Source organism: Typopeltis vanoorti, chromosome 19, assembly GCF_054136105.1.
Source record: "Typopeltis vanoorti isolate ZY-2024b chromosome 19, IOZ_Tvanoo_1.0, whole genome shotgun sequence".
NCBI lineage: Eukaryota > Metazoa > Arthropoda > Arachnida > Uropygi > Thelyphonidae > Typopeltis > Typopeltis vanoorti.
In genome coordinates this window covers 87,827,829-87,855,823 of record NC_143567.1, presented here as the reverse complement: position 1 = coordinate 87,855,823, position 27,995 = coordinate 87,827,829, and the positions used below count along the sequence as shown (strand labels likewise).

Sequence of the window (27,995 nt, the reverse complement as noted above, 5' to 3'; positions counted from 1 at the left end):
ATAATAAATAATTTATTATGATAATTTATAGTCATGTATTGGTTAATGATAATTGGCTTTGTTCTCATGTATTGCAGCACTTCTGCAATTATCAGATGGGAGGAAAGACAGTAATGCTTAATACTTTATGAAAGTTCGTAACAAAAGTGATCATGACAACTGCCCAAATCAGAAACCTATATTAATGAATAATGACTTACTTCATTTGTACCGGGTGATAATAAAAATATGGAAATAAAGTTGAATATTCAGAATACATAAAATTTTGGCTGTGTAGCTCAGAAGAAGTGGCGTTTGCACTATACGACGCTTGACCGCACCACGAAAGGCGTTCGAATCTAGTCGCCGAATAGAGGAACTTTTTCTAAACCTTTTCTCTACCGATTTCAGAATTAGTCGATTCCTGGCACGGGCTAGTGGGTTTTTCCTCCCGAAAAATCGGGTTTTTCGTCCCGTAAACTCAAGAAAATCGGCCGTCGAACCCACACTATTTTCAGACATTAAAAATATTGTGTTAGGTTTAGGGATTACTAGATGGTGGCACTTACTAGCCGCCTCTTCACTGCGTGCTGATTAATTAGTGATAGCCTTGGGCTAGCTATCTCTGATTGGCTACCAGTGGATTTCACTGGTACACACACGCACGCACACACACACACAAATTCCAAGTTATTGTGTGTGTGTGTGTGTGTGTGTGTGTGTGTGTGTGTGTGTGTGTGTGTGTGTGTGTGTGTGTGTGTGTGTGTGTGTGTGTGTGTGTGTGTGTGTGTGTGTGTGTGCGTGCGTGCGCGCGCGCGCGAATTTCTCAATCATAGATTTCGTAGCTTCCCAACACACAGTAAAAAAACCAATAAATAATAACCAACTGGTGTCATCCTCAGATAAGCTTACATATAAGCTTCGAGGATGAAAGCAGAGAAATCAGTTCTCATCCAAGATGTATCATATGTAACCAAATGCATGTAATGTACGTATCACATGTAAACCAACGTATGTAATGCATGTATTATATGTAAACAAATGTATGTAATGTATCATATGTAATCAAATGTATGTAATGTACCATATGTAATCAAATGTATGTAATGTATCATATGTAATCACATACATTTGATTACATATGTATCATATGTAAATCAAATGTATGTAATGTATGTAATAACTATAACAAAAGTATGCAATATAGAGTGATTATATCTATTGATATTGTATACATAGAGTGTAAAATTGCAAAGAAACATCCCTAATAATCATCATTATGAATATTATAATAATATACGTTGTAAACAGTTATTGTTATTATTAAAAAAATCAGCTAACGCCTTTTTATTCCCGTATATAGGGAGTAGGCAAGGCCATTTAGCCCTATCTAACATTTGGAGACTGAACGGGCAGTTCAATCTCCACTGGTACCCAATCAGAGATAGCTGGCCCAAGGCTATCACTAATTAAGCTGCATGCAGTGAAGAGAGATGGCTCAACAAGTGCCGCCATCTCGTGGTCCCTAACACTGGTATTTAATGTCTGAAATAATGTGGGGTTACGGTCGATTTTCTTGTGTTTACGGGACGAAAAACCCACTTGCCTGTGCCAGAGATCGACTAACTAGGGAACCAGTCCAAAAAAGGCTTAGAAAAAGTTCTTCTAGTCGCTGACTAGATTCGAAGCTAAGAAGTCTTTCTGTGTGCAGTCAACCGCCATGGTGTGCAAACGCCACATCCACTGAGCTACACAGGCGATTTATCATTTGTTATGCATTATTCAGCTAACGCCTATGTTGTTCCCATACAGGGAGTAGGCGGGGCCGTTTACCCTATCTAACTTTAGGAGACTGAGTGAGCAGTTCAATCTCCACTGGTAGCCAATCAGAGAGATAGCTGGCCCAAGGCTATCACTGATTTATCGGTACGCAGTGAAGAAGGCAGCAAGCTGGTGCTGCCATCTCGTGGTCTCTAACCCTAACACAATATTTTTAATGTCTGAAAATAGTGTGGGTTCTACGGTCGATTTTTTTGAGTTTACGGGATGAAAAACCCGAGTTTCCGGGAGAAAAAAACCCGCTAGCCGTGCCAGAGATACTAACTCGGGAACCGGCCGAAAAAAGGCTTAGAAAAAGTTCCTCTAGTCGGCGACTAGATTTGAACCACCAAATCCTTTCTTCGTGCGCTCAAGCGCTGTAGAATGCAAAAGCCACTTCTACTGAGCTACACAGGCTACTACTGTTATGCATTATTCTGTTCATATAATGTATGTAATTTATCTGAGAAATAATAAAACGTTTAAAAAAATTATTATTATTAAAGAGCCTGTGTAGCTCAGTGGATGTGGCGTTTGCACACCACCGCGCTTGGCCGCACGAAGGAAGGCTTGGTTTCGAGTTTAGTCGGCGACTAGAGGAAATTTTCTAAGCCTTTTTTCGACCGGTTCCCGAGTTAGTCGATCTCTGGCACGGGCAAGCAGGTTTTTCCTCCCGGAAACTCGGGTTTTTCGTCCTGTAAACTCAAGAAAATCGACCGTAGAACCCACATTATTTCAGACATTAAATATATTGTGGTAGGATTAGGGACCACGAGATGGCGGCACATTTGAGCCGTCTCTCTTCACTGCGTACCGCTTAATTAGTGATAGCCTTGGGCCATCTGTCTCTGATTGGGTACCAGTGGAGATTGAACTGCCCACTCAGTCTCCAAAAGTTAGATAGGGCTAAATGGCCTCGCCTACTCCCGTATACGGGCATTAAAAAGGCGTTAGCTGATTTTGATTATTATTATTATGTGACGTGTTAGATAAGGGGAATAGATACTCCGTAATACTTTTGGACTTTGCTAAAGCTTTTGGTAGGATACAATACAAAAGTCTTTGTACATGTATTGAAGGATATGTGATTGGGTTATAATCTCTTAGTTTGGCTAACAGGATGGCTGACTGATATAATAGAAGGTAATGGTGGAGATGTTGGTTCTGGAAAATTTAAGGTGACCAATGTTGCACCTCAAGGATCGCCTTTAGTCCATTGTTATCAGTGTGTACAGTAATGATATCACGAAATTTGGACTCGAGAACTGCGAACAGCTATTTGCTGATTATGCAAAGACACACAGCATAATAATCAGGTATGCGACTGACTTGTGGTATTTGCAGAATGATTTAGAGAGAATGAAATTGTAAGAATGAGAATTTTACTATCAGTGCAATGTTAGTAAATATAAAGTTATGTACTTAGGCATGATGATATGTCAAATTCTCTATTATATATGGAGAGGGGGATTATTCTAGAGGAAAATGATCAGGAGTATTAGCAGTGCTTTTTTTTTTTTTCTGGCGGTACGCAGTACCGGCACCTTTTTTCTTAAGTTTTTAAAAATTTGCAATTTATTGACAGCAAAATGTATTATAAATATTCCGGTAGATGGTACAGTGTTCACGAATCGAATTTTCAGTTTTGATTAATCATAAGTTGATACCCTGCTTTCCTGTTTCATACGTTGGTACGCAACCGGAAACAGGAAGTTGTGTTGACTTCCGATTGCTTCTAATATCAGTTTATCAGTTCTATACTCACTCTGCAACTGGTAGGTGTTCACGTGAGTTTTGAATTAATCTAAGTTAAATCAGCGCAATCATTTTCTTGAAGAAGCAGAAATTGTTGAATCTTCTTGTGATCCTGTAAAACAGGAAACTAGCACCGAAAATACACTTGGTGAAGAGGATCACGAAAACAAGACCGAAGATCCACGTGGTCAAGAGGAAGCAGTTTTTGATAATGATTGACCGAATGTTGGACACTTTTGCAGAAAAGTGACTTCTGCAAGAGAAACGAGTGACTGTATGTCAAGAATAAAATGTTGGGCTGTAAAGTGTGTCGTGATGTCGGAAGTCTTGCCATCGATAAACACATGGGAACGAAAATTTCAGCTGAGTAGGCAAATAGTAAAATCAGTCATTTTGGAGAATTCTGAAACAACAACAGTTAATGTCATTAAGAAAAAAGATTTACAATCATAAGGAGAGTGCAGCACACAAAGCTAGACGACGAGGGTATATCGGAGAATATGTTAAAAGTGTGGAAGTTGCTGTAATAACATATCATGGTGATACCGGCACCTTTTTTTTCCTGAAAAAAAAAGCACCGAGTATTAATATATAGAAAGTCGAAGTTCAAGGGTCATATGCAGGGGGTACGCCAAGGGTATTTGTCACCCGGGTGCAAACTTTTATCGGACGCCACTAATACTGCATTGTATAATCCAAATTAGATATTAGCTACATAAAATGTCGCCCGGGAGCGGTGCACCCTGGGTTGGCGCGGCCCTGGTCATATATCTAAGATTGCAAATAAAACTCAGAGGGTAATTAAAAATGCAAAGAATCCATGGAAGTTGGCAATGAATGCAGAGAAGGATGAGAGCTAGATTTTTCTCGCATATAGCGTTGCGTGTATCGCAACTCCATGCATTCTGCTTTGAACGAAATGTATATTCGCACAAAAATTCTGTTTGCAAAAAAAAATAATGAAGTTTAGGTTTAAAGAAAGTTCACTTTGAATAACAAGAATGATACAGGAAACCTAACTGCAGCAAAGATCTTTAAATGATCCGCAGTTCAAGTAAACTATCACTGTCTTCCGTGAAGCATGAAAGATCATGCATCACGGAAGACAGCGGTAACTTGAACTGTGGAAATGAATTACTTTTAATTTTGTCTTTTAATCCAAATACATTGCAAATGTATCAGAATTAAAAGAAAAAAACAAAAAAAACTTCATTATGCGATTTTTGGATTGTACTGTTAGTGACTTTTATGAACTGCCTGTTTAAGTGAAAATTTTGGATTTATTTCCAAAGAGGAAATAAATCCAAAAATTTAATTTATTTCTACGAAGAGGAAATCCCCCCCCCCCAAAAAGGCCTAAATAGGCTGTTTATAAAATACAGTAACGTTGGGATGCTATGTTTTCTGGGTTTTTTATCCTTCACCACATGTTTCTGCCCTTCCAGTATAATGTAATATAATTTCAGGATCTCTTGAGTTCTTAACAATCAATGTCTGGCTTTGTGTTTTTATACATTTTGGTACGTTGCAAACAAATGAGACTTTTTTTTTAGGTGGATGATAAAAGTTATTACCATAATTTCCTAATCCGCCTTATGAGCTCCATTTCGGGTTTTAGGAGATTCGAAATATGGCCGCAATGTTTACAAACATTAACAAGCTTGGACTACTTATTGTGAAATACATGAAATTTACGGCTTTAGGTATGTGAGCTACCTTATGCTAAGCATGTGTGTGCTGCTAAGTGCATTTAGGCGATCTCTGCATTAATTAAAAGTGTTGCCTTAATGTAGTAAAATATATTCATTATTTTCCAGTGTGAAATTTTTATATGTGAAAGGTGTGATCAACAAATCTCCGGGATATTACTTGATTTTTGAATTGGCCGGTTTTAAAAATAAATAAATGCCATTAAGTGTTTTCAATTTTATGTGGCATCATGAAAAAAATGCTCACCTTGACTCAGCGACCCTTTGCAACTTTCGTAAATAGCGAACGTTGCAGTACGTTTGTTAATAAGCTATCACTAGGTTGTTCCTTAAATGATTCTACCTTCTTGATGTAGGGAAGGATTTGTGAAAGTTCCACACTGTGACATGGGGGATATAGGTTTGGAATAATGTCACTCGGCCAAACCAACGCATTTTCTGAGTTTGTCCTTTCTTTCCTATTATATAATACAGTAATTATGAAACTATAAAAATGAAATTAAATTTGCATGGAAAATTTAAACCCAACATTTTATATACATTTCTTTTAATCTTATTTTTATTTGACAAGTCTGTGAAGTCTTTTGACTCACTGTGAAAATCACTGATTTTAACTTTTTTGTGATGTGAAGTATTATTATTATTTCGTGACTCCCACAAGGAGTCCAAAGACTGTCACCTACTCTACAACTCTCCTTGTCCACCATGCAATCAACCAACTACACCAAACTGCCACCATTATCTACACCAATGCCATTGATGCAGACACCTCTGGTGACAGAGCTGAGGGATTCAAAAGATCCAAGAAAAGTGGCAACATTGAAAGATGATCTTTTATGAATAATTAAAAAAAAAAAAAAGATTATGATGAAGAGTTCAGTTATTATTTTACATCCAATTAACACCCCAACTGGCCATGATGTCTATAGACGTCCAGCAAAATCTGGATATGATTTTGTAACACTTATTGAATGACATGGATAAGAAGTGCAATTTGGTCTCACTATTTTATCCACCACAGCAGGTAGAGAGGTTAAAAAATTTCACAATTAGCTATTTTTAGGATGTATAACTATGAACTGTTTTTATGGATGTATATGTGATAATATATTTGGGAGTTTGATATGTGAATCAGAACTAGGATGAAGGTCATGATATCAATTTTTTAAAATGTGATCTGCATGTCATTTTGCAATAGAAGAACAAAAAGTGGGGAAGTGAGTTTTGAATCCTAGTAAATGACAGTGAACTAGAATACCCGAATAGAAGTTTTGGGTTGCTTTTGATTTACAGCCAAAACCAGCTTAGGCTATGAGGCCAATGTGTGTTCTCTTAACCAGATTGCTGCTTTTTTTTGTGAGTTAAAAATCTGACTTTCCAGTAGGATAACCCATGCCACCTCTGTATGAGAATAGTTAACCCACCTTCAGTTGAAAAGCCTTTAACAAATTCTGTGTGTCCTAGATGATATCCATCAAGCTAAAGTCCAGCTTTAGCTACTATGTGTATTATTGTTATTATTTTTTCACCCGAAGGTATTGCTACTGTTGGCTGAGATATGGAGGCTCCCTTAGTAAAAGTGAACTAAATGATTATCAGGTGTAAAAAAGTTTGGCAACTACTAATTATTAATCCTGCTGCGCTCCTTGACATATCAAGGAGAGCAGCAGGATGCAGTCTAAACATATGTTATAGTGATGCCGGCCTTGACATATTTTTTTAATATGAGTCTTGCAAATGAAATTAGATTGTGATCAAATCATCCATCTCTATAGTGCATTCCCATGAAGGAAACTACTTACTCTCATCCTAACTGATTCTCTGTGCAACCTCAATGTATGCTGCTATTTTTTCCTACTGTTATACATTCTAACAACAACAGAAAATAAATATCTAAGAAACATCACCTTAAGAATATCATTTACTTCAGTCAAATCACATCCTTCATGTTTATGAATCAAATTCTTTAATGTACAGTTGACAGGCACTTGTCACGGAAAACTTATACCTCTTTAATCCATATGTCATTGTTATCTTAATCCTTGATAGCAGTGGGTTGATAAACCCTGTGCTTAACTGTCAGGCATCTGTTGATTTGCTCATATTCCATTCTGGCATGGATCTCTGCAAAAATTATGGTCAGATAACTCAAGTAATTGCCAGTTCTTGGGTTATGATATTTATAGTACCATAATGCAAATAAATGTAACAGCGAAAGGTGCCACTAGTTGAGTTAAGCACCATGACTGGAATGAAAAAAGGTGAGACTCTTTGAGCCACAAATTCAACATTCAAGATGCTTTTAGAACTAGATTGGAATTTGTTTCATGGCAGAATGACTTTAGTAATTTATGTAATACAGAAGTGTGCTGATTTAACTGAGAGGAATAAATATGAGATAAGAAAAATATAACAGGAAAAAGTAATTTTAATTTCCATAGCATAGGTTGTTATAAGAAGGTGAATTATCTATGTTTACAGTATACATTTACAATATGATTATAAAATGGAGATTCTTTCACGAAAGATGTCAACATTTGTGTTAACCATATTCATCATTCTCTGCAATATCTTTGTGTGTGAGTGCTTATAGTAGGTAGCATGTTCTGTGAAAATCAGAAGTATTCAGTTTCTGATTAACTGGAGATTTTTCAACTGGAAAAATCTCCAAATTTTCCAGTTAGAATTTCTTTCTTAAATTGTCAACTGGAAAACTGCAGAGGACATAATAAAATTATTCAGTGATCATTTTATCACTCATCCCATCATGCTGCTGAAAAAGATTCTTAGCTACCTATGGAGCAGAAAGACAAGAGATGGAAGACAGCTGAGCTAAAGTTAATTAGAAAATATATTAAATACTATGGTGATTAATAAGATGTTGAAGCCAGATAAGATCTCACCATGTGTTTTTTGACTCCTTGGAGGTGTAACAGTAATACTAGTGATGTGTTTCATAAGAATGTGATGGGGAATTAATATTTCTCTTAACTTGGTTTGCTAATGAAATTTTTTAACTGGAAAGATTATAAGTATTTCATTAAAATCACCTTTCATTGAAAGTTGCTGTTACCTTGTGACTGCATGAGGATTGTGTTAAAATTAGAAGCATCAAATTTATAGACTAATTTTCATTTGCAGTGGATCAATAGATCATGTTAGTTGATCTATTGGAAAAGTTGATATCTAGGCTACTTAACTAGGTAAGATGATAACAAGATTCTCTGTAGGAATAACTTTTTTTATTTTTTTATGAAGAGAGAATATGAGCAAGTGAAGTCTTGTTTTAGTAGTATACTTCTTTAAAAAAAGAATGGAATGCTTTACGAGATTTATTGATATGTAGCCAGCAAAAGAAAGAATGATTATGGAAGGATGACATTGATTGGAGAAAATAGTATAAAGATAGCTGTTGCAGAAGGTGTGGTAGAGATACTTAATGAGTAGTTCATAAAGGTCTTTCAATCTTGTGAATGTGACTTCATGGAGAGATTGAGAGCAGTCGATGATGGGGAAGAGAGACTGACTGTAAGTGAGTAAGAGGTGTATGGGGAGTTGAGCAAACTAGATGTAAATAAGGCTGTGGGACTTGATAATATATCACCACGTATTCTGAAGGAATGTGCCAGGGAGTTGACGCCAGCCTTGACATATTTTTTTAATACGAGTCTTGCACTGGGTCAAGTTCCTAAGGAGTGGAAGGAGGGCAAGATTGTGCTGCTTCATAAGGGAGGTGATAGAACTCAAGCATCAAACTATAGGCCTATCCGTGTGTCAAGTGTTGTAGTTAAGTTGTTGGAGAAGCTTGTGAGAACTAGGATCTAGAATTGGGTTGACAACAATGGTATTATCTTTCATGGACAGCATCGATTTACTAAAGGGAGGTCATGTTTTAGTAATCTACTTACTTATTACAATAAGGTGACTGCTTCCATGGACAGAGGAGAAGGATACACAGTAATATACTTAGATTTCACAAAGGCTTTTGATAGATTACCGTATGATAAGTTGATAGTCAAACTAGAGTGGATGGGGTTGGATATTAGATTGGTGCATTGGATTGGAGACTGGCTACCTGATAGGTATCAACAAGTTGTGTATGGGGGGAGCAATATCCAGGAAAAGGAGAGTTACTAGTGGTGTGCCTCAGGGTTCTGTTTTAGGGCCATTGCTCTTTAACTTGTATATTAATGATATTGGTGAAGATTTGGATGGAGATATTCAGTTGTTTGCAGATGATGCAAAGTTGGGACGAACCATGAAGAGTAAAGAAGATGTTGTGGCCTTATAAGAAGACTTGAATAAATTGAGTGATTGAATGGGGATATGAGTTCAGTGTTGCAAAATGTAAGGTTTTAAAATCTCGTAAAAAAAATGGGATGCAGAATTTTGTCAGAGGTGGAGGAAATAAGAGATCTGGGGGTGATAGTGGTGTGTTTCTGGGAATGATGTTCCTAGAAACACACCACTATCTTGTTCCTTTGTATAAGGCTTTGATTAGGCCACACATGGACTATTGTACCCAGGTTTGGCCACCCGGTTTTCAGAAGGATGAAGAGATGTTGGAAAGGGTCCAGAGGTGACTGACTAAGGTAGTTTCTAACCTCTGGAATGTCAATTATGAGGAAAGATTGAGACGATGCAACTTGCAGAGTCTGGTGGAGACAGGAGGAAGAGGGGAGATATGATAGAGACCTACAAGTTATTAAGGGGTTGTTATATGATCAATGCTGGAGGTTCTACAGAAAATAGTGGGAGATCAGGGGAGTACCAGAGGTCATCTCTTTAAACTGTATAAAGAAGGTGTGAGTAGTGGAGTGAGAAGCAGCCTTTCCTAAGAGTGTGGTGTCTGCAGAGAATTTGAGTGTGTTTAAAGCACGATATGATGAGCTGTGTGTATGATAAAAGGACCTCCTAGATGAGCTTTGACTCCATGAGGTCTTGAGTAATAATAATAATGAAGACCATCCATGGTGAGTCTTGTGACTCCATGGAATCCTAATAATGATATCATTTAAGACAATTAGGTAGAATATTGTTTTCCAGCTGATTGCCACAATCCAATAATGCATGAATAGACAAGATAGATAGGCAGAAGTGATCATTTCTAGTGAAAACTGACTATATTTTTATTCTTTGTTACAGAAATTTTTGATAAAACAACTTATTAAAAAATTATGGAAACAACTACCGTGTTATAGTAAAACTTCAGTTTGATATAAACACAAAATAATTAACATTTAAACCTTCATATCAAGGCCATCATCTGGAGTATACACATATATATACAAAGAAACAAGCTACATTACAATCTACAACAGTGCCACACCCAGGCATGGGGCCAAGGGCCCCCCCCCCCAAAAAAAAAGAAAAAGGAAAAAAACATTAAAAAATTTTCCAAAAATCTTTTCCTAATTAAAATGTATGTTGTGTCTTCTATTTCTATACTACTTATGAATTAGCGGTCACATAAGGTGGGAATACCCTATAGCTCTCGGTAATCCCAGCCACTGTGAACGAAAGGCGAACGAAGTAGTGCTCTTGCAGACCGAGTGTTACTTCGTTTGCCCGAGCCAGGCCAGAGGAGATCATGGGTATCATGCATTGGCAATCACTGCAGATGCTCAGTCATAGGTCGTACGCAATGTAGTGTGCATTCTCAAATCATCTACTCAACTCGGCTCCTCCAAGATTAAATCATGAGTGCTCTCCCCCCAAGATTAAATCTTGAGTGCTTGGCCCCCTCCAAGATTAAATTCTGGGTGCGCTACTGATCTACAGAGTCGCACTGATCTAAAGTCACACTAATTGAGTCAACCATTACCACTACTGGCTTAACTTCTGGTGAAAAAAAAACTTCCTACATCAAAGCTAGAGCCCTATTATTTGTTACAAATCATTAAGGGATATATTAATATTAAGCTGGAGAGCAATGTACTCTCACATAATTACTCACAGATAAGTTAGAACAAAACAGTATTGATGGTGGCCAATAAGGTCTGAAATTATTGCTTAGAGTCCTAAAGTAAATGTTCTCTGGAGAACGGAAAAGAACTTACATAAGCTGAATGTGTGCAATCCAAATTCTCAGGATTTTTATGCCATTATTATTATTATTTAGATTTAGTATGGTTGATCAAAATTTTACAGGCTTCCTTGAATTTGCGTTCATACCAGGTTTTTACATGATGTAAGGAACAGATACCTTTCCAACAAATTGGTATAGGGTGTTAAGAGTCTGATCCAAGAGGCCTGCTTTACCAAAATTGTTATATTTAATGTGTTGTTTGTGTTCTTTTTTTTACAGATTGGAATTATGCGTTCAGTTTCATAAGGTAAGTTACAGATGCAATGGATTCTGTATTCCTTGGAGGTGTTTAATGTTTTTTTTTAATTTTATAAGTAGTTTAAAAGCAGCATTAAGATTGTAATTGTATAGAGTTCTATTTTATCTGATAAACCCTTTAAGGTATGGGATAACTACGGTTTTACTGTAATCTATATTATTTGTATTTTTCTGTGAAGTTTTGTGAAGAATTTTTGATGGTATTCTTGCTATAGCCATTGTTTATAAATGTGTTCCTAATAATTTGTAATTCTTGTTTAAGAGCTTGTTCATTAGAGCAAATTATTGTAGAAATTTGAGGGTGTTAATAACTCCAAGTTTTTGTAAAGGGTGATGGTAAGAGTCAGCTTCTATATATATTGGCCTGTATGTGCAGGCTTATGGTGGACAATGAAGGATAGACTTCCTGAGGGAAGATGTATGACCAGTGTATCAAGAAAGGAAGTGAGTTTTGGTTTCAATTTGACTGGTAAATTGTATGCACTCATGTTGTTTATTCAGTTGGCTGAGGAAAGCATTTAAAGTTGGGCAGTTGTGTGGCCAGATAACAAAAACATCATCAATGTATCTAAGCCAAACTGTAGGTTTTAAAGTAAAGGAATCTAGAGCACATTGCTCAAAAGCTTCCACATAAAAGTTATTAATTTAGGGGAGATAGTTATGAGCCCATAGCTATACCTTCTTTAGTAGGTAAAAATTATTTTGCCACTTGAAGTAAACAGAATGTAGCACTTGGGCCAAAAGGGCCGTAATATGGGGCTGAAATTTCTTCTGTAAGAGAAGAATTGTGTCACTGATTGGGACATTTGTGAAAAGGGCAGAAATATCAAAACTGACTAATAAATCATCTTTGTCAAGCATTATGTTTTTAATTTTGTTTATGAAGTGTTGTGTGTTATTTATGTACTGTAGATACATTTTTTCTTCACCATAATTAAATCCTGTATTCTGGATAATAAGGCCATCATTCTCTACGTTATGATGCAAAGTTGGGACGAACCATGAAGAGTAGTGAAGATGTTGTGACCTTACAAGAAGACTTGAATAAATTGAGTGATTGGGCACGGAAATGGGAATGTGAGTTCAATGTTGCAAAATGTAAGGTTTTAAAATTTGGAAAACAAAGATGGGATGCAGAATTTATGCTTGGTGAGGATATATTGTTGGAGGTGGAGGAAATAAGGGATCTGTGGGTTATAGTGGATAAGGATCGGAAATTTAGGGGACACATAGACAACACAAAGGCTTCTGAGAATGATGCGGAGGACACTGACATGTAAAAGTAGGGAGATTCTTGTTCCGTTGTATAAGGCTTTGATTAGGCCACACATGGACTATTATGCCCAGATTTGGTCACCTGGTTTTCAGAAGGATGAAGAGATGTTGGAAAGGGTCCAAAGGCGACTGACTAAGGTAGTTTCTGATGTCTGGAATATCAAGCATTAGGAAAGATTGAGAAGATGTAATTTCCAGAGTCTGGTGGACAGGAGGAAGAGGGGAGATATGATAGAGATCTAACCTACAAGTTGGTAAGGGATTGTTATAGGATCAATGCTGGAGAAGTTCTACATAAAATAGTGAGAGATAGGGGGAGAACCAGAGGTCATCCCTGGAAACTGTATAAAGAGGGTGTAAGTAGGGGAGTGAGAGGCAGGTTTTTCTCATGCAGAGTTGTGAATGATTGGAATGCCTTGTCTGAGAGTGTGATGTCTGCAAGGAGTTTGAGTGTGTTTAAGACACGGTATGATGAGCTGTGTGTGTGATAAAAGGACTCCCAGATGAGTCTTTGACTCTATGAGGTCTTGAGGAAAAAATAATAATAAATCTATTTCATAATGCATAGTGAGACCTTTAAAGAAATAAAACTTTCAACATGCTTTCAGTCTGGTCAGAAATATTATCTTTTTTTTTCTCACCAGAGATTCTGGAATCTTCTTTCCTTGTATTCTGCTTCAGTATTCTTGTTTTGGAAAGACTGGGAGAACTTCAAACATTCACCTACAAGAATATATCAACCATCTAGAGTTGGGCAGTCATCCACATAGCTTTTTATTATTATTATTATTATTATTATTATTATTTATTTTTTTTTTTTTTTAAGAAATATTGATAAAACATCTTATAGCTCTTCCACACCTCTCAAATAAATTATTATTGCATGGAATCTCCATATTGTCTCTGAAGACTCATCACAGGAGACTCACACTATCCACATATCTGTTGTACCTCTCTTTGAATGCATTGACTAGCAAGGCAAAACAGAAAACTTCTAGACCTGAGGCCTTCATTAACTTACTCAGTTACCATGAATGATCCCATGTTTTTCCCTTTCTAGTATGTGCTGAATAATTTCCTCTGCAGCAGTCCTATACAACCCCTTCAGTAACTTAAATGTTTCTATCATATCACCTCTTTTCTGCTTTCAAACAATTTCTGCTCACAAATCCTCAATCTGTTATCATTTCATAGACCACTCACCATGGTTACTCACTTCTGGGTCCTCTCAGCCACTTTCTCATCCCCAAGTAATCAAATATAAAGAGAAATGATAACTTCCTCATCTCTGTGTAGGGCATATTACAAAAGGGGCAAAGCTCCTTGGCCACTCTTGTAATACCCTATGCACTCCAACTCCCTATCTGCCAATACCTCAAAATCCATCACTTCATAATTTTCCTGGGGAACATTTCCATGATACAACTTATAATCTATTTATAAGTCGTAACCTATTATTTATAACTTATAATTTCTATTCACCATATAATCATTTCACCTCAATATGCATAACTTGACACTTTTCAAATTAAACTGGTACCCATGCTGGCAGCCTGCTTTAAATCATTCTGCAAGCTCTATACACCACTGCAGTTAACTGTTATGTTACTCATTTTTGTATCGTCTGTAGACAGTTGAATATTTCCCTTCGTATCATTTCCTCTATCATTTATGTACCAATTATATCATTTATGTACCAATTATATCATTTGTATACCAATTAATCAGGTTACTAGGCAGTACAGTTGAATATTTCCCTTCATATAATTTCCTCTATCATTTATGTACCAATTAATCAGGTTACTAGGCAGTACACTTCCTAGTAACCTACTTTTTCCTAGATTCTGCTCCTGTATATATTATTACTCTTTAATATCTGTCCATCAGTCACTCTCATATCCATATCATCAGCTTTGTATCCATTCCTATTTGTTCCAGTTTGTGTAAATTAATGTTACTGTCTTGAATGCATTTTTCATGAACACTTGATTTTACTTTTTCTGGTTTTATGCAGTAGCATCTATTAATATACATCTGTCGATCTGTGGAATACAAACACACTTATGTTCAATTAACAAACAGAAATAGTACATCATGGATAATAGATGATATAGCACCTATCACACAGACTGTGAATTGTACAGTGTTTGTCATGTAGTAGAATGGCATCCTGGAATGGGTCCTCAAACTTGAATGAAGTATTATGTAATAATATATATGGTAACCATTCATGTAGTAACAGTAATTAGTTATCAGTCACATGTTTTTTAAAAGAAGAAACTGGAAACAATAGGAATATTAAGATCATAGGATTAGATGAGATATTGCACATGTGATCACCTCAGTTGTATTCTCTCTCTCTGCATTTCACACAAAATGAGATATGGATTGGTTGTAAAATTAAGCTTTTCAAAAAAAAAAAGAGAGAGGTCAGATAATACTATTGCTTGCTAATATATGCAACACATTTTTGCTTTAGGTTAATCTCATTTAATTTCATTAATTATTAAGTTTGTGAGATGGTACAGGAATCCATTTCCTGCAGATTATTACAATAATAATAAGAATTATTATTATATGGGCAACTCCATGGAGTCTAGAGACTCATCAAGGGAGTCCCTAAACATTATGCCAAGCACCATCCAACATTCATGCATTATCTATCATAATTTGCTTTGAACTCATTCACAGTCTTGGTGCCCACAACAGACTAACAGCCTATTCCACTTATTTACCACTCTCCAAGCAAAAAAATCTAGCCCTCATGTCCTTGCTAACCACACTCTTGCTTAGTTTCCAAGATGGACTCTAGTTCTCCCACCACCAGACCTGTTCGGAAAAATTTCCTCTGCATTAATCTCCTAAAAACCCTTCAATAATTTGCATATTTCAATCATATCATCCCTTTTCTGTCTGTCAACCAATTTTTGTAACCCACCCTCATAAGATACATTTCCATAGATTTATCATCATCTTGATCACTTGACTCTGAATCCCCTCATCCCCTAGAAATCCAGATGACCAGATCTGTGCACAGTAATCAAGATGTGGTCTTACCATGGCCCTATAAAGAGGTAAATCTGCTCATCAGGATGTTCTTCAGTAACCAAGTAATCCAATGAGTTGTTTTATTAAGCCAATTGATGTGAATGCATTAGCCTCTATATACAAGTAGCCTAGTCGTGAAGATAATTCATGGCAAACTTTGCTTACACTTGGATAAAGGATTAAACCAAGAATATAATTTCTTGGTATCTTTAATTTATAGTATAATCAAGTGAAAAAACTTGCAACATCTATCTCATCCAGAATAATTTAATAATAAGGTGATACACCTTTTTTATTACTAGTATGTAGGAAATATGACTTCTGCATTACTTCAACTTTGTTATCCCCACTCTTGGTCATCCCTCCCACTGATGAGACCCTCCTGGATCTGACTCCCACTGATGGCAGCTTGCCTCCTGGGAAGTAGAGAGAGGTTCTGCTCGGTGACTGGTTCTTTCCTGTCACTAGGTGGTACCACCACTGAGTTTCCAATCCTGAAGTGATTCAGGTCAGGAGTGATTAGTGTAGTAGTGATCCTTTAGGGTTACTCAGTGAGATTTTGAGTTATCTTGTAAATAACTCAAAGCTTTAAAGCAATAAAGGTTGAAATTGGTCTGGATAGTGGTTCTTCCCATAATGCATAATACTCTGCATTATGGGAAGCTACTTGGTGCATGCACATTTTTTTTATTACACTTTGATTAAGGATTAAACCAAAAGTTTAATTTCTTTGCATCTTTAATTTATACTGTTTTAGCTATTTTTTGCAGTATCCCCTCCAACTCCCTATCTACTAACACCCTAAAATCCCTGGTTTCATCAATTTCCTGGAATACAGTCCCATCAATATGGTACATAGCTGGTAATCTTTTCATGCCAAAATGCATAATCTTATGCTTTACCGCATTAAACACTGACATCATTCTCCTTTGCCTGTACTGCCAGTCTTTATGTTGCTCCCACCTATGAAAGATATTTGCAAACCTGTAGTGCATTTTGTACTGTGGATGGGCTAAAGATATTTTTATTTTATTTTTTACATAGTCCAGCAACTGTGCTCTAGAGACCAAATATTGAACTTAAGTTGCTCTATTTAAATCATCCTGCAAAATTTTGATCATCTTTATTGACTATCACTGTACCCAATCTTACATCATCATCAGATAATTTCTTATATCATTAACATACAAATTAAATAGTACTGACCCAAGAACAGAGCCCTGTGGCACACCTTTAGTCACAGGCCTGCTACTGGATTCTGCTCCTGAATAAATTACTCTATAAATACTCCCCATCAACCACCATTTTATCCAGTTCACCAACTTTATATCCATCCCCAATTGCTGCAATTTATTAATTACAATTCTATGTGGTATCCTGCCCTTGCAAAGTCTAGCAGCATCACTGTAAACCCATTACCTTTATCCAACTCAGATGTCTATACCCAATCTTACATCATCATCAGATAATTTCTTATATCATTAACATACAAATTAAATAGTAGTGACCCAAGAACAGAGCCCTGTGGCACACCTTTAGTCACAGGCCTTCTACTGGATTCTGCTCCTGAATAAATTACTCTATAAATACTCCCCATCAACCACCATTTTATCCAGTTCACCAACTTTATATCCATCCCCATGTGCTGCAATTTATTAATTACAATTCTATGTGGTATCCTGCCTTTGCAAAGTCTAGCAGTATCACTGTAAACCCATTACCTTCATCCAACTCAGCTGTCGCTGTATTATAAAAGGTAAGTTACTGAGGCATGACCTACCCTTCACAAAACCATGTTGCCTGCCATATAATTATCATCATTATATGATGTATTTTGCTCTTAAACAACTTCTCCGTTATCTTGACCATGACTTTGAGATGTTGATTGGTTGGTAATTTGCTACTTCAGTCTTTTGGCCTCTTTTATGCAATGGAACCTATTTTTCCTCTTTCCCTTGGGACCATCCCAGAGCTGAGACTGAAACAAAGTGGTCAAAGGCACTGCCAGTTCCCTAGCACCTCATAAAACTCAAACTGGTTTACTATTTAAGTCCATAGCTGTATTCACATTAAGGTTCTGTAATATCATATGCACCTCCAGTTCATCTATCTCTGTTTCCATATAAGTCCTTGTCTTACTTATGGAATGGAGATACTGTAACTCCACCTGGATGATATACTCTTGCAAAGTTTTCACTGAGTAATTCAACTATTTTGTCTGCTTCAGTTACCTCCCTACCATTGGCATTTATTGAAATTATTTTCCATGATAATTTTTCCTTTTAGTTGCAACATACTGAAAGAACTGTTTGGGACTAAAGGCTAATTTTCTCTCATACTCTGATTTTGCCTTTCTTACCCTACTAGTCACCCTTCTGGCCCATGCTTTGTGCTGCTTGTGTGCCTGCTGATCATCTTTCTCCTTGAATTCCCTCCACAGATTATTTTATTATTCATTAATTTTTTTGTAGCTCTTAATGATGCTATTCATCCATTTACCTCCCACTTAATTTATCTTCCTGATTGTAAGTATGCAGTCTATTACTTCCCTCAAACACTAGTTTACAACCTATGCACTATCAGCATCCAGCCCTTGCAGTTTCTCATATCATGCAATTGTTCCTAAATTTGTCGTACTTGCCAGCTTTGTAATTCCACATATTCCTCCTCTTAACTGAAAATTTCACACATTTAGCCACCTCTGAAGTCAGTACCATATGATCAATCTTACCATTTGGTGGCAATGTGGTCATCTTGGTTATAGACAAATTCTCTGATACATTTACTATATCTAGTACTCTCACACCCTTAAAACATTCCAGCACATGCTGCTTCAGATAACTATTCCTTAGCAACTGCATATGTTCCATTTTCTTCCTCTCATATATTATTTCCTCCTTCCAATCTATGTTCCCCATAGTTGAAGTCACCCATAATCATTACCTGCCCTCCTCTCATTCAGCTTATTTGCTGATGCATACTCTCCACATCATCTTTCACATCCCCTGGTCTATAGCAACTTTATATTTTGTCCTGCTGGCATCTAACTCTTTGGGGTGTGGTTTATCAGCTATCATCAACAGTACTTCCTCCCCCACATCCCATTCTTTTCTCTCTCTCCTCCCTGAAAATACCATACCTTTCACATTCTACCCCACTAACTATATCTTTTCTGTCAACTATGTATCACTAATGCCAGTAACCTTTGGCAAGATGAACTAACCAGTGTCCAAAACTCCTTCCCCTTGTTCAAAATGCTCCTGGCATTAGCATACATGAGGTGCACCTTACAATTTCTACTAACTATTCCATTTTTATTTTTTGCCATTGGTACTAACATTTGGCATTTTTTGCACATTCTTACATTCTACCTGATTACTTACTTGATTGCTTGTATTGAAATTTGATATAGTAAAAAAAAAGCAGATTGATTCTAAAGATTGTTGTACATATATAATTTTCTTGTATTATATTCTCCAAGAATGTTTTTATTCTTAACTCAGTGCAGTCATCTGAATTCAGTGAGTAGCTGCATCTTATGCTCACATAATCGTAAACACATATCTGAATATTCATACAGTTTTATGATTATTTTATGAATAATATGTGTAGACTTGAAAGTATTTGAATGTATTCAACAAATATTTATTTTGTGAGCTTTTCAGATTTATTATTACATGACACATCCATGAAGCCCAATAGTCATCATGGGAGGTTACTTTGTTACACTCCATTACATGGCACTACTTGATCCACTGTCTCTACTGCTTAATCCATCACCTGCAATACACCACCCTGTACAATATTATAGGTGAAGTGGCTGCGAGAAGGGAACTGATAGAGTTTGAAAGAAGCATTGTGATAGGTTGCTATGTTGCAGACCTATCTTTTTGGCAAATTCTTGACAAACTGGACCATCCCAGGCAAACAATCAATGATACCATACTGAGATGGGATGGCAGAGAATCAACTGCAAGTGTTACTTGCAGTGGACGACAAACCACATTCACTGAACATGACTGTAGGGTGCTATGAAGGATAATACGTAATAATGCCATTCATTGGCCAACACGTTGAATGCGGAGTTCCATTCGTCACAACATGAGTTTCCTTGGTAGGACCACAATATGTAAGCCCCACATTACCTGAACCAACATGCACCATCATCTTTAGTGGTGCAAAATCCATAATATCTGCAATGAAGAATGCTCATTGAGATATTATGGACGCAGAAGTTTGGAAAGCTGTGTTATGGAGTGATGAATCATGCTACACCCTCTACTGAGCAGATGGATAGGTGTGGCAGATACTTGGTGAACATCTCTCACCAGAGTGCAAATCTCCATCTATGAAATTTGGATGTGGTGATGTGATGTTATTGTTGCATTTTTCGTGGTTTGGCCTTGGACCTCTGTTTGTGGTGCCATGAACATTGAACTCTGAGAGGTATCTGAACATTCCTACTAACGTAGTGCTTCCTACTTTGTGGTGTTTCTACAGAACTGACTGCTGTCTCCTTCAGTAAGACAATGCACTGTGTCATAAGGCTGCTACTTTTACTCAGTGGCTTGTGGACATGAATGTCACCACATTTGACTGGCCTCCACAGAGCCCTGATCTGAACCCTATTGAACATCTGTGGGATGAACTGGAGCATCAGGTGAGGTCAAGGGACATCCACTCACAACTGTCCAGGACCTCATTATGTGCCTGCAGGAAAAGTGGTCCACAATTCCCATTAATTGTTATTGTTTCCTTGTGAACAGTATATCCTGTAGGATTACTCCAGTCATTGCAGCAAAAGGAGGTCCTACATCTTATTAAGGTGGGCACCATGGCTGTTTGTTCCTCACATTATGGTGTCCATTGACTTCTTTCCAAGTAATGTAGATGTGTAAGGGAAATAAATAGTGATTTCTTTGATTCCATGAAGGTCTGGTATTAATAATAGAAATATTTCTTTAAAGAAACATTTATAATTAATAATGTTAATTATTAATTAAAAAAATAATATCATACGAATATTCTTTGTGTGTAGGGGTGTGTGCATCCATGCTGCATTTAATGCATATATACATTATGGCTAGAGTGCTATGTAATATTTATGGTATTCATTTTTATTTAATACCTTTTATGACAGCAGGAAGATGTAGCAGCCTATGTCAGTAAGCTACGTTAACTATGACAAAGAGAATCTCCAGGAGTGTTTTGAATGTGTAAGTAAATTGTTTTAGGCAATTTTTCTGTCTCTGTTTTAAGTGCCTAGCTATCAACCAATTATTATTATTATTATTATCATCATAATCACCCTAGGACCCAATGGAGTCACAGACTTATCTAGGAAGTCCTTTTTGTCATACACACAGCTCATTATACTGTGCCTTAAACACATTCGAATTCTCTTTAAATCTGGAATTTTAGTTTATAATTTATATCAATGTATCTAGCAATTCATTTACACCATTTAACTTAGTGTGTTAATAGCTTTTCTCTTGGCACCTTGTCGGCAAAGGTTGGTCGATTGGTAGAGTCTCTGCTACTAATGGCTCAGTTAAGTAAGTTTGAGCGTGGTTAGTAGTTGGAAGGGGACCAATCATTCGATGCTGTTGGCACATCTCCCTCGATGAGTCTTTGGACTCCCTGGAGGTGTCAAATAATAATAATATGCTTTTTCCAGATCTCTAAAACTTAAATACCTATCTTTGTCATAGTTTCATGATTTCTGAATTGTTTGTTTTAAATTAAAATTTGATCTTCACAAGCTCAATTTGGCCTGAATCCAGCTTGTTCTTTTCTAAGCTTCCTCATTTTTCATCTATTCCAGCTGCCTTTCCACATTTCAGGATTTTGATAACTTTTTTCTACTTCAAGTGTTCATATATATATACTCCTGATTGCATTCCTCTTGAATGTTGCTGTCACTGCTTGTTTCATTTATCTGAATTTCAAAGTGATTACTCTAGTCATCTAGACCAGAGATCGGCGGGCTGCATGTGGCCCAAATGTGCATTTTTGGCGGCCCATAAAAGGTTGACCATACTTACATGGCATGTGGCCTGTATGTTGAATTATTTAAATAATACATTTTATAATATGAATAATAAATTAAAAATAATTTTATGCCTATACTTCGTGATATCGGCCGTGCAACTTGGAAATACCAACAAAAGTTTCCTTTTGTTGGTATTATTGAAGATTTACAAATGGAAGTTTCAACAAGGATTTGTTGATTTTCATAAAAATAACATTGAAATGCGATTATGTTTGAACTCTTTTAATGTCGACATTGATGACACACCAAGCCAACTGCAGACAGAAGAATTACAACAGAATTGAATGAAACATTAAAGCAATCATTTTCATTAGAAAATATCCCAAAATTTTATCGATGCTTACCAAAAAATTTGAAGTATTAATCAGTTTTGCAAAGATGATAGTGGCATTTGGAAGCACATACATTTGTGAATAAGCATTTTCTGCCAAGAGTTTTAGAAAAAATAAATTTCTTCTCAACTGACTGATGAACATTTGCATGCTTCGATTCTGATTTGCACTTCAGGTTATAAAGTGGATATAAATATAGATAATTTGGCTAAGGGAAAACAATCACAAAAGTCACATTAAGCAGGGAGACACACATATTGTGATGCATAACCATATTACTTTGTTTTTACCTGATAATAATTTTTAATTGAGTTTCATTTTCATGCTTGTTTCATATCTCGTACTTTAAATATTTCTGTGTTTTTTTAAACTTGATATAATAAAAATTGATAACTTAAGTATTTTTTTCACGCATTATTTTCTCTTAATTAACTCTTGCAGCCTGATTATTAAAAACAAAAGTAGAATGTGGCTTAGGAGTCTGAAAAGGTTGCCGATCCCTGATCTAGACTATCTTTATCTTCAGGTTTCATGTCACCTTTGTCATCTTTCCTTTTACAATACTCTTCCTCCATTTTTAAGCTTTTTTCAGTAACCTCCAGAATATTATGCCATCTTCCTGATATTTATTTTCAATGTTCTTCCCATGACTTTTGTTTATCTAGGTTTACACAGTGCTTTTCTTACATTCTCTGTATTCTCTCAGAGCACAAGCTGACTCACTTACCAGGAACTTTCAGTATGTGTTCTTCTTTTCACTGACTGTCACTTTAACTTTCTGAGTCCATCACGAGTTGTGGTTTTTCTGCTCTTGCAGTTAACATTACTCATCCATTTCTACATTCCTTGTCTGAATTCATCCAATCATTTGTGCCCACCACTACCTAATTCTGATGTCCATTCCTTCCTTCCATGCAAATTAAATATTTGTTAATTGTACTGGAAAACATGTTATATATACCTTGTTTATTCACCACACCTATAATGATTGAATCTCCATATATTGCCACCATACCATCTTTTGATGCTTGCTTCTTCCTGATAACTTCCTTCTCATTTATGACAATCTCTTCTTTAGTTGTTCAGTTTCTGCCTCCCTAATATGTTTAACTTCACTTTTCATTTTTGTCACCTTTTGCTTAAGCTCCCTCACTTTGTTTCCATTATTATCATCGGTGATGCTGTATATTTCTGGTGATGCTATTCTTGTTTTTGGAATACTCCAGTGTGTCATCAAACTTCTCACGCTCTGATCATTTCCTTTTTCTCATTCAACCTTAATAGTCCATAAATCTTCAACATTTTTTGAGGCATGCATGTAACAGTTTTCCGTGTATCCACAGCAAAAAATTAAGGGGAACCTCCCTGTCAAAATCTCCCTTGCTACTGATATACACTTCCTTATTGCCACCATTTTTGAAACCTCAACTATTGTTAAACCAAACAGCAACAACAAACTAGGACAGTGCCAATTTCCAGTCTGGCTATTATAGAAAGCTACATGGTATAATTTTGTAAAAAAAAAAAAAAAAAAAAACTCGCTATTTTTTTAGTACAGTTCAAATATAACACTAACAAGACATTGATGTTGTATATTGATATCATATAATATATTGATCTGAAAACCATAAATGAGCTCTTACAACCAGCTACTCGGAATGTTAGAGCATTATACCAAATTGGTAAATTTGACAATTTAATCAAAGAGAAAGTGCAAGTGAGTCAATTTGAGGAGTTTGTATTTATGCCAAAATAATTTCTTAATTTATAATGATCAGTTTCACTTTTATTATTGAAAAATTATAAATTATTTGATACAATTATCTTGAAAAAGAGGATTTGAATTATTTTAAAAGAAAAGGAGCATATGTGTAACATAATCTTTTTTTTTGGGGGGGGGGTGTTATAGACCTATTCAATCTGCAGATATTTCAGAGAATTTATTTTATAAATCATTCGCAAGACAACTGTTACAAACATAAATTACTTGGGGAACATGCTCATTCATTTTAGTGTATAATAGTAGCAAAGGTTTAGCTACTTCAATAAGGCCATGTATCTAACCTAGGAGAAGATGTTATATCTGCTGATATTAGAACTCTTACATGAATAATTTTTTCTGACATGATTTCTCTATTCATTACAATGTAATCAATTTCCAGATTTTTGCCTTCTTGCATACCCCATGTTATATGCAGTGATTTCTTCTTTGTACTACAAGAAAAAAAAAAAATAGATAACAGAAGAAAAATATGTAATATTTTCTTTTTTCATTGGCTGAATTTACAATGTTCTTTTTTTTGTGTTTTGAAAAGAAAGTGCAAATTATTTTCTTCTTACTATTTTTGCCATATAATTATAAGAGTGACATTTTACTGTTTTTTTCTCCCACACGAGAGTGTGGGAGGAAAAACAGTAAAATTACTAACTTACTATCAACAATTTTCCTCCAAATCAATCTGTTAACTGTCAAGATTCCAACATTATCAGATCTTATATTTCTGTCTTCTAAAGCACTTTTTACTGTATCATTTGACTTATATCTTGGTCCTCCTCTGAGTCTATTTCCTGCCAACCTAGCAGAGAACACTTGTTTTGCTAATCTTTCCTCTTTCATTCTATGTGTGTGACCATACCACCTGACATTAGCTCTGATAACACATTCCTGGATGCTAATAATGTCAAGTTCTTTCCTAATATCCTCGTTTTTAATATGATATTGCCATCTGTTCATGCCCCTAATCTTTCTCAGGACTCTCATATCTATTGTTTTCTAGTCTTTAGTCAGGTGTTTTATTTCTAGCTGTCAAATCCATAAGTTAAAATTAGTTTGAACATGATCTCGTATACAGCTAATTTAGTATTTTGACTAATTTCTCTCCTATTCCTATAAATTTATTCAGTTGACTTCCTGCCATACCAGCTTTGTTGATTCTGGTGTCTATTTCCATATTTAATTTACTGTCTTCACTAAAAGTAGCTGAAATGTTTTACTTGTTATATATGTTCTTCATTCACGATGCAGGTGATATTTTCAATGTTTCTGGCCTATTTTCATTCTCTTTGTCTTGTTATTGCTGATTTTCATACTCAATTTATTACAACAGTTATTCAATTTAGTCAGAGACTTACTTACAACTTAAATAAAGTCTAGGTATTGCTTGATATAATGCTCCAGTGACACCATTTAACTGTAGTGTTTTGAACAGCTTTTCTCTTGGCACCTTGTCATATGCCTTTTGCAGGTCTATAAAGAACACTAACAGTTATAATAAAGAGCCTCATTTGGATTTCAGTTACTTAAACAATGACTCAGTTAAAAATAAGTATGCAACAAAAATTAAACATTGTTTTAATTGCATTTACAACATGAAATGGAATCTGATAGCAAGCTGAAGATTAAAAAAAAAGAATTGGAAAGTTTGAAGGAGACTGTTAAAGATGCTTCCTATTACTGTATCCTGAAGATGGCTCAAAATACAAGAAAATCATGGACGAATGAAAGTATATTAAATCTCTTCAGCAGAAGAAGACAAGGAAAAAATAAATCAGAATATAAATCTTTAAACAGTCTAATTAGGAATGCTTGTAGAAAGCAAAAGAAATAGAACTTAATAATAAATAGAAGTAAATCAATAAACTCAAGAAGTACAATAAAAATAAAAGAAATGAATAACAAAAAAACGCTGGTATTATTATTTCTCTCTATGCATCTCGAAAAAGATCTGAATGATCCACACAACTTTTCAAAGATGATTTTGCTGAATGTTATTTTAAACAGAAGAAGTTAAGAAAAGATGGATTGAATACATTTTAGATCTTTTTAGAAATGCATAGCGAGATATAATACCAGAATTTACCAATCTTGTAAATGGTCCTCCAGTACTAAGAAAAGAAATATTAAGAACTGTAGAGCAAAGGAAGACAGAAAAGGCACCAAGATGACAGGATGACATTTATTACAAATGCTAAAGGCCCTAGAAGAAAATGGAATGGAACAGTTGAGGAAACCGTTTAACCATATTTATACCAGCAAAGGTTGGACGATTGGTAGAGCCTCTGCTGTTAATGGCTCAGCAAAACATTAAGCAAGTTTGAGCACAGTTAGTAGTTGGAAGGGAATCAATCGTTCGATGCTGTTGGCACATTCTCCCTCAATGAGTCTTTGGACTCCCTGGAGGTGTCACATAATAATAATAATATTTATGAAAGTAGATATGTTCCTAATGAACGCAGAAATTTTATCTTTATATTTATCACAAAAAAGGCTGAGGCAGTTGAATGTAAAGGTTACAGACCAATAAGCCTAATGAGCCATGTAATAAAATTACTATTATGAATGATATTGGAAAGAATAAAATCAAAAGCAGCAAATGAAATGAAATGATGAATGTCCAAAGTGGATTAATGAGAAACAGTGTAACAAGAGAGTGTATCTTCAATATCAGAATGATGCTAGAAAGAAACTTGGAAACTCAGAAAGACGTTTATCTCTGTTTTATAGATTACATTAAAGCATTTGATATTATTTACCTTAAGAAATTAATAGAACATTAATAAAGAAAAGAATGGACATTCTTTGCCATTTACAGTAAGTTGTAAATTCATATGAATTTCATTTACTGTCTCCACACTCACTATTATCTCAGTCAATTCATTTCAATCACCACCAGTCTCCATGCCAAAAACCTGTTCTTCATCCTTTTACTCATCCTCCTTATACAGCTTCACAGATGTCCTCTTCTTCTCCCACTGCCTCTGCTCCATCTATGAAAAACCTCACCTACTTTAATCTGGTAATAACCTGTTACCAACTTATCTGTCTCAGTTACATTCTCCTCTTCTATCCACTGAACTCTGTGAATTGCATTTCTTCAATCTTTCTTCATACACAACATTTCAGAAGCCACAAACCACCTTAATCAATCATCTTAGACTCTTTGCAGTGTGTCTTTTGAAAGACAAGTGACCAAATCTGTGTACATTAATCCATATGCAGCTGAAGTATAAGGCTTGGTGTTCTCACAATTTTAGCAGTGTCCATTAAATTTTAGTTCTTATCAACAATCAACCCCTGATTCCTTATCTCCTCCATCTCCTCTAATATATCCCCACCTCTTGTATTCTCTGTATTCCATCTTCGTTTCCCAAATTTTGAAACTCTGCACTTTGCCACATTGTACTGGTAAATTCACCCACTTGTCCATTTGCTTAGTCTGTTCAGGTCCTCTTGTAAAGCCATAACATTTGCTGTACTCCTGATAATTCTTCCCATCTTTTCATTTTCTTCAACAAACAACTGCATGTCTCCACTCAGTTCTTTCCTAGTATCATTAATCTACAAATTAAACAACACTATCTCAAAACAGACCTTTGAGGCACACCACTAGTGACCTTTCTTTTCTGGGATATCTCTTCCCAGTACACTACTTGCTGATAGCTGTTTGATAACTAATCTTCAATCTAACACACTAGTCAGTTATCCAACCCCCATCCATTCCAGTTTAATTACCAATGTGTCATGTGGTAGTCTATCAAAGGCTTTTGTAAAATTTAAGTATACCATTGTGTATGCATCTTTCTTGTCCAAAGCCCTTGTGCATTTTATCTATCACAGAGAATGATACTGTTGTCAACCCAGTTTGGATTTTAGTCCACGCTAACCTTTCTGACACTTTAAC

The 27,995-nt window shown here is 35.8% G+C and overlaps 1 protein-coding gene across 6 annotated transcripts in view; it reads left to right on the top strand.

Annotated features, from left to right (window-relative positions):
• LOC150096318 (protein FAM149A-like) overlaps window positions 1-27,995 on the top strand; it is a 257,920-nt gene that overhangs the window by 15,180 nt on the left and 214,745 nt on the right. For 2 of the 6 annotated variants that reach the window (XM_090409193.1, XM_090409188.1), the window contains exons 1-2: window positions 5,177-5,255; window positions 21,071-21,146. In XM_090409193.1, the coding sequence (XP_090265319.1) occupies window positions 21,112-21,146 (35 nt within the window). In that variant the 5' untranslated portion in view covers window positions 5,177-5,255; window positions 21,071-21,111. Of the gene's footprint in view, window positions 1-5,176; window positions 5,256-5,292; window positions 5,704-5,813; window positions 6,286-21,070; window positions 21,147-27,995 lie in introns of those variants that run through there. The other 4 variants (XM_090409189.1, XM_090409192.1, XM_090409190.1 and 1 more) reach the window with 4 other exon arrangements.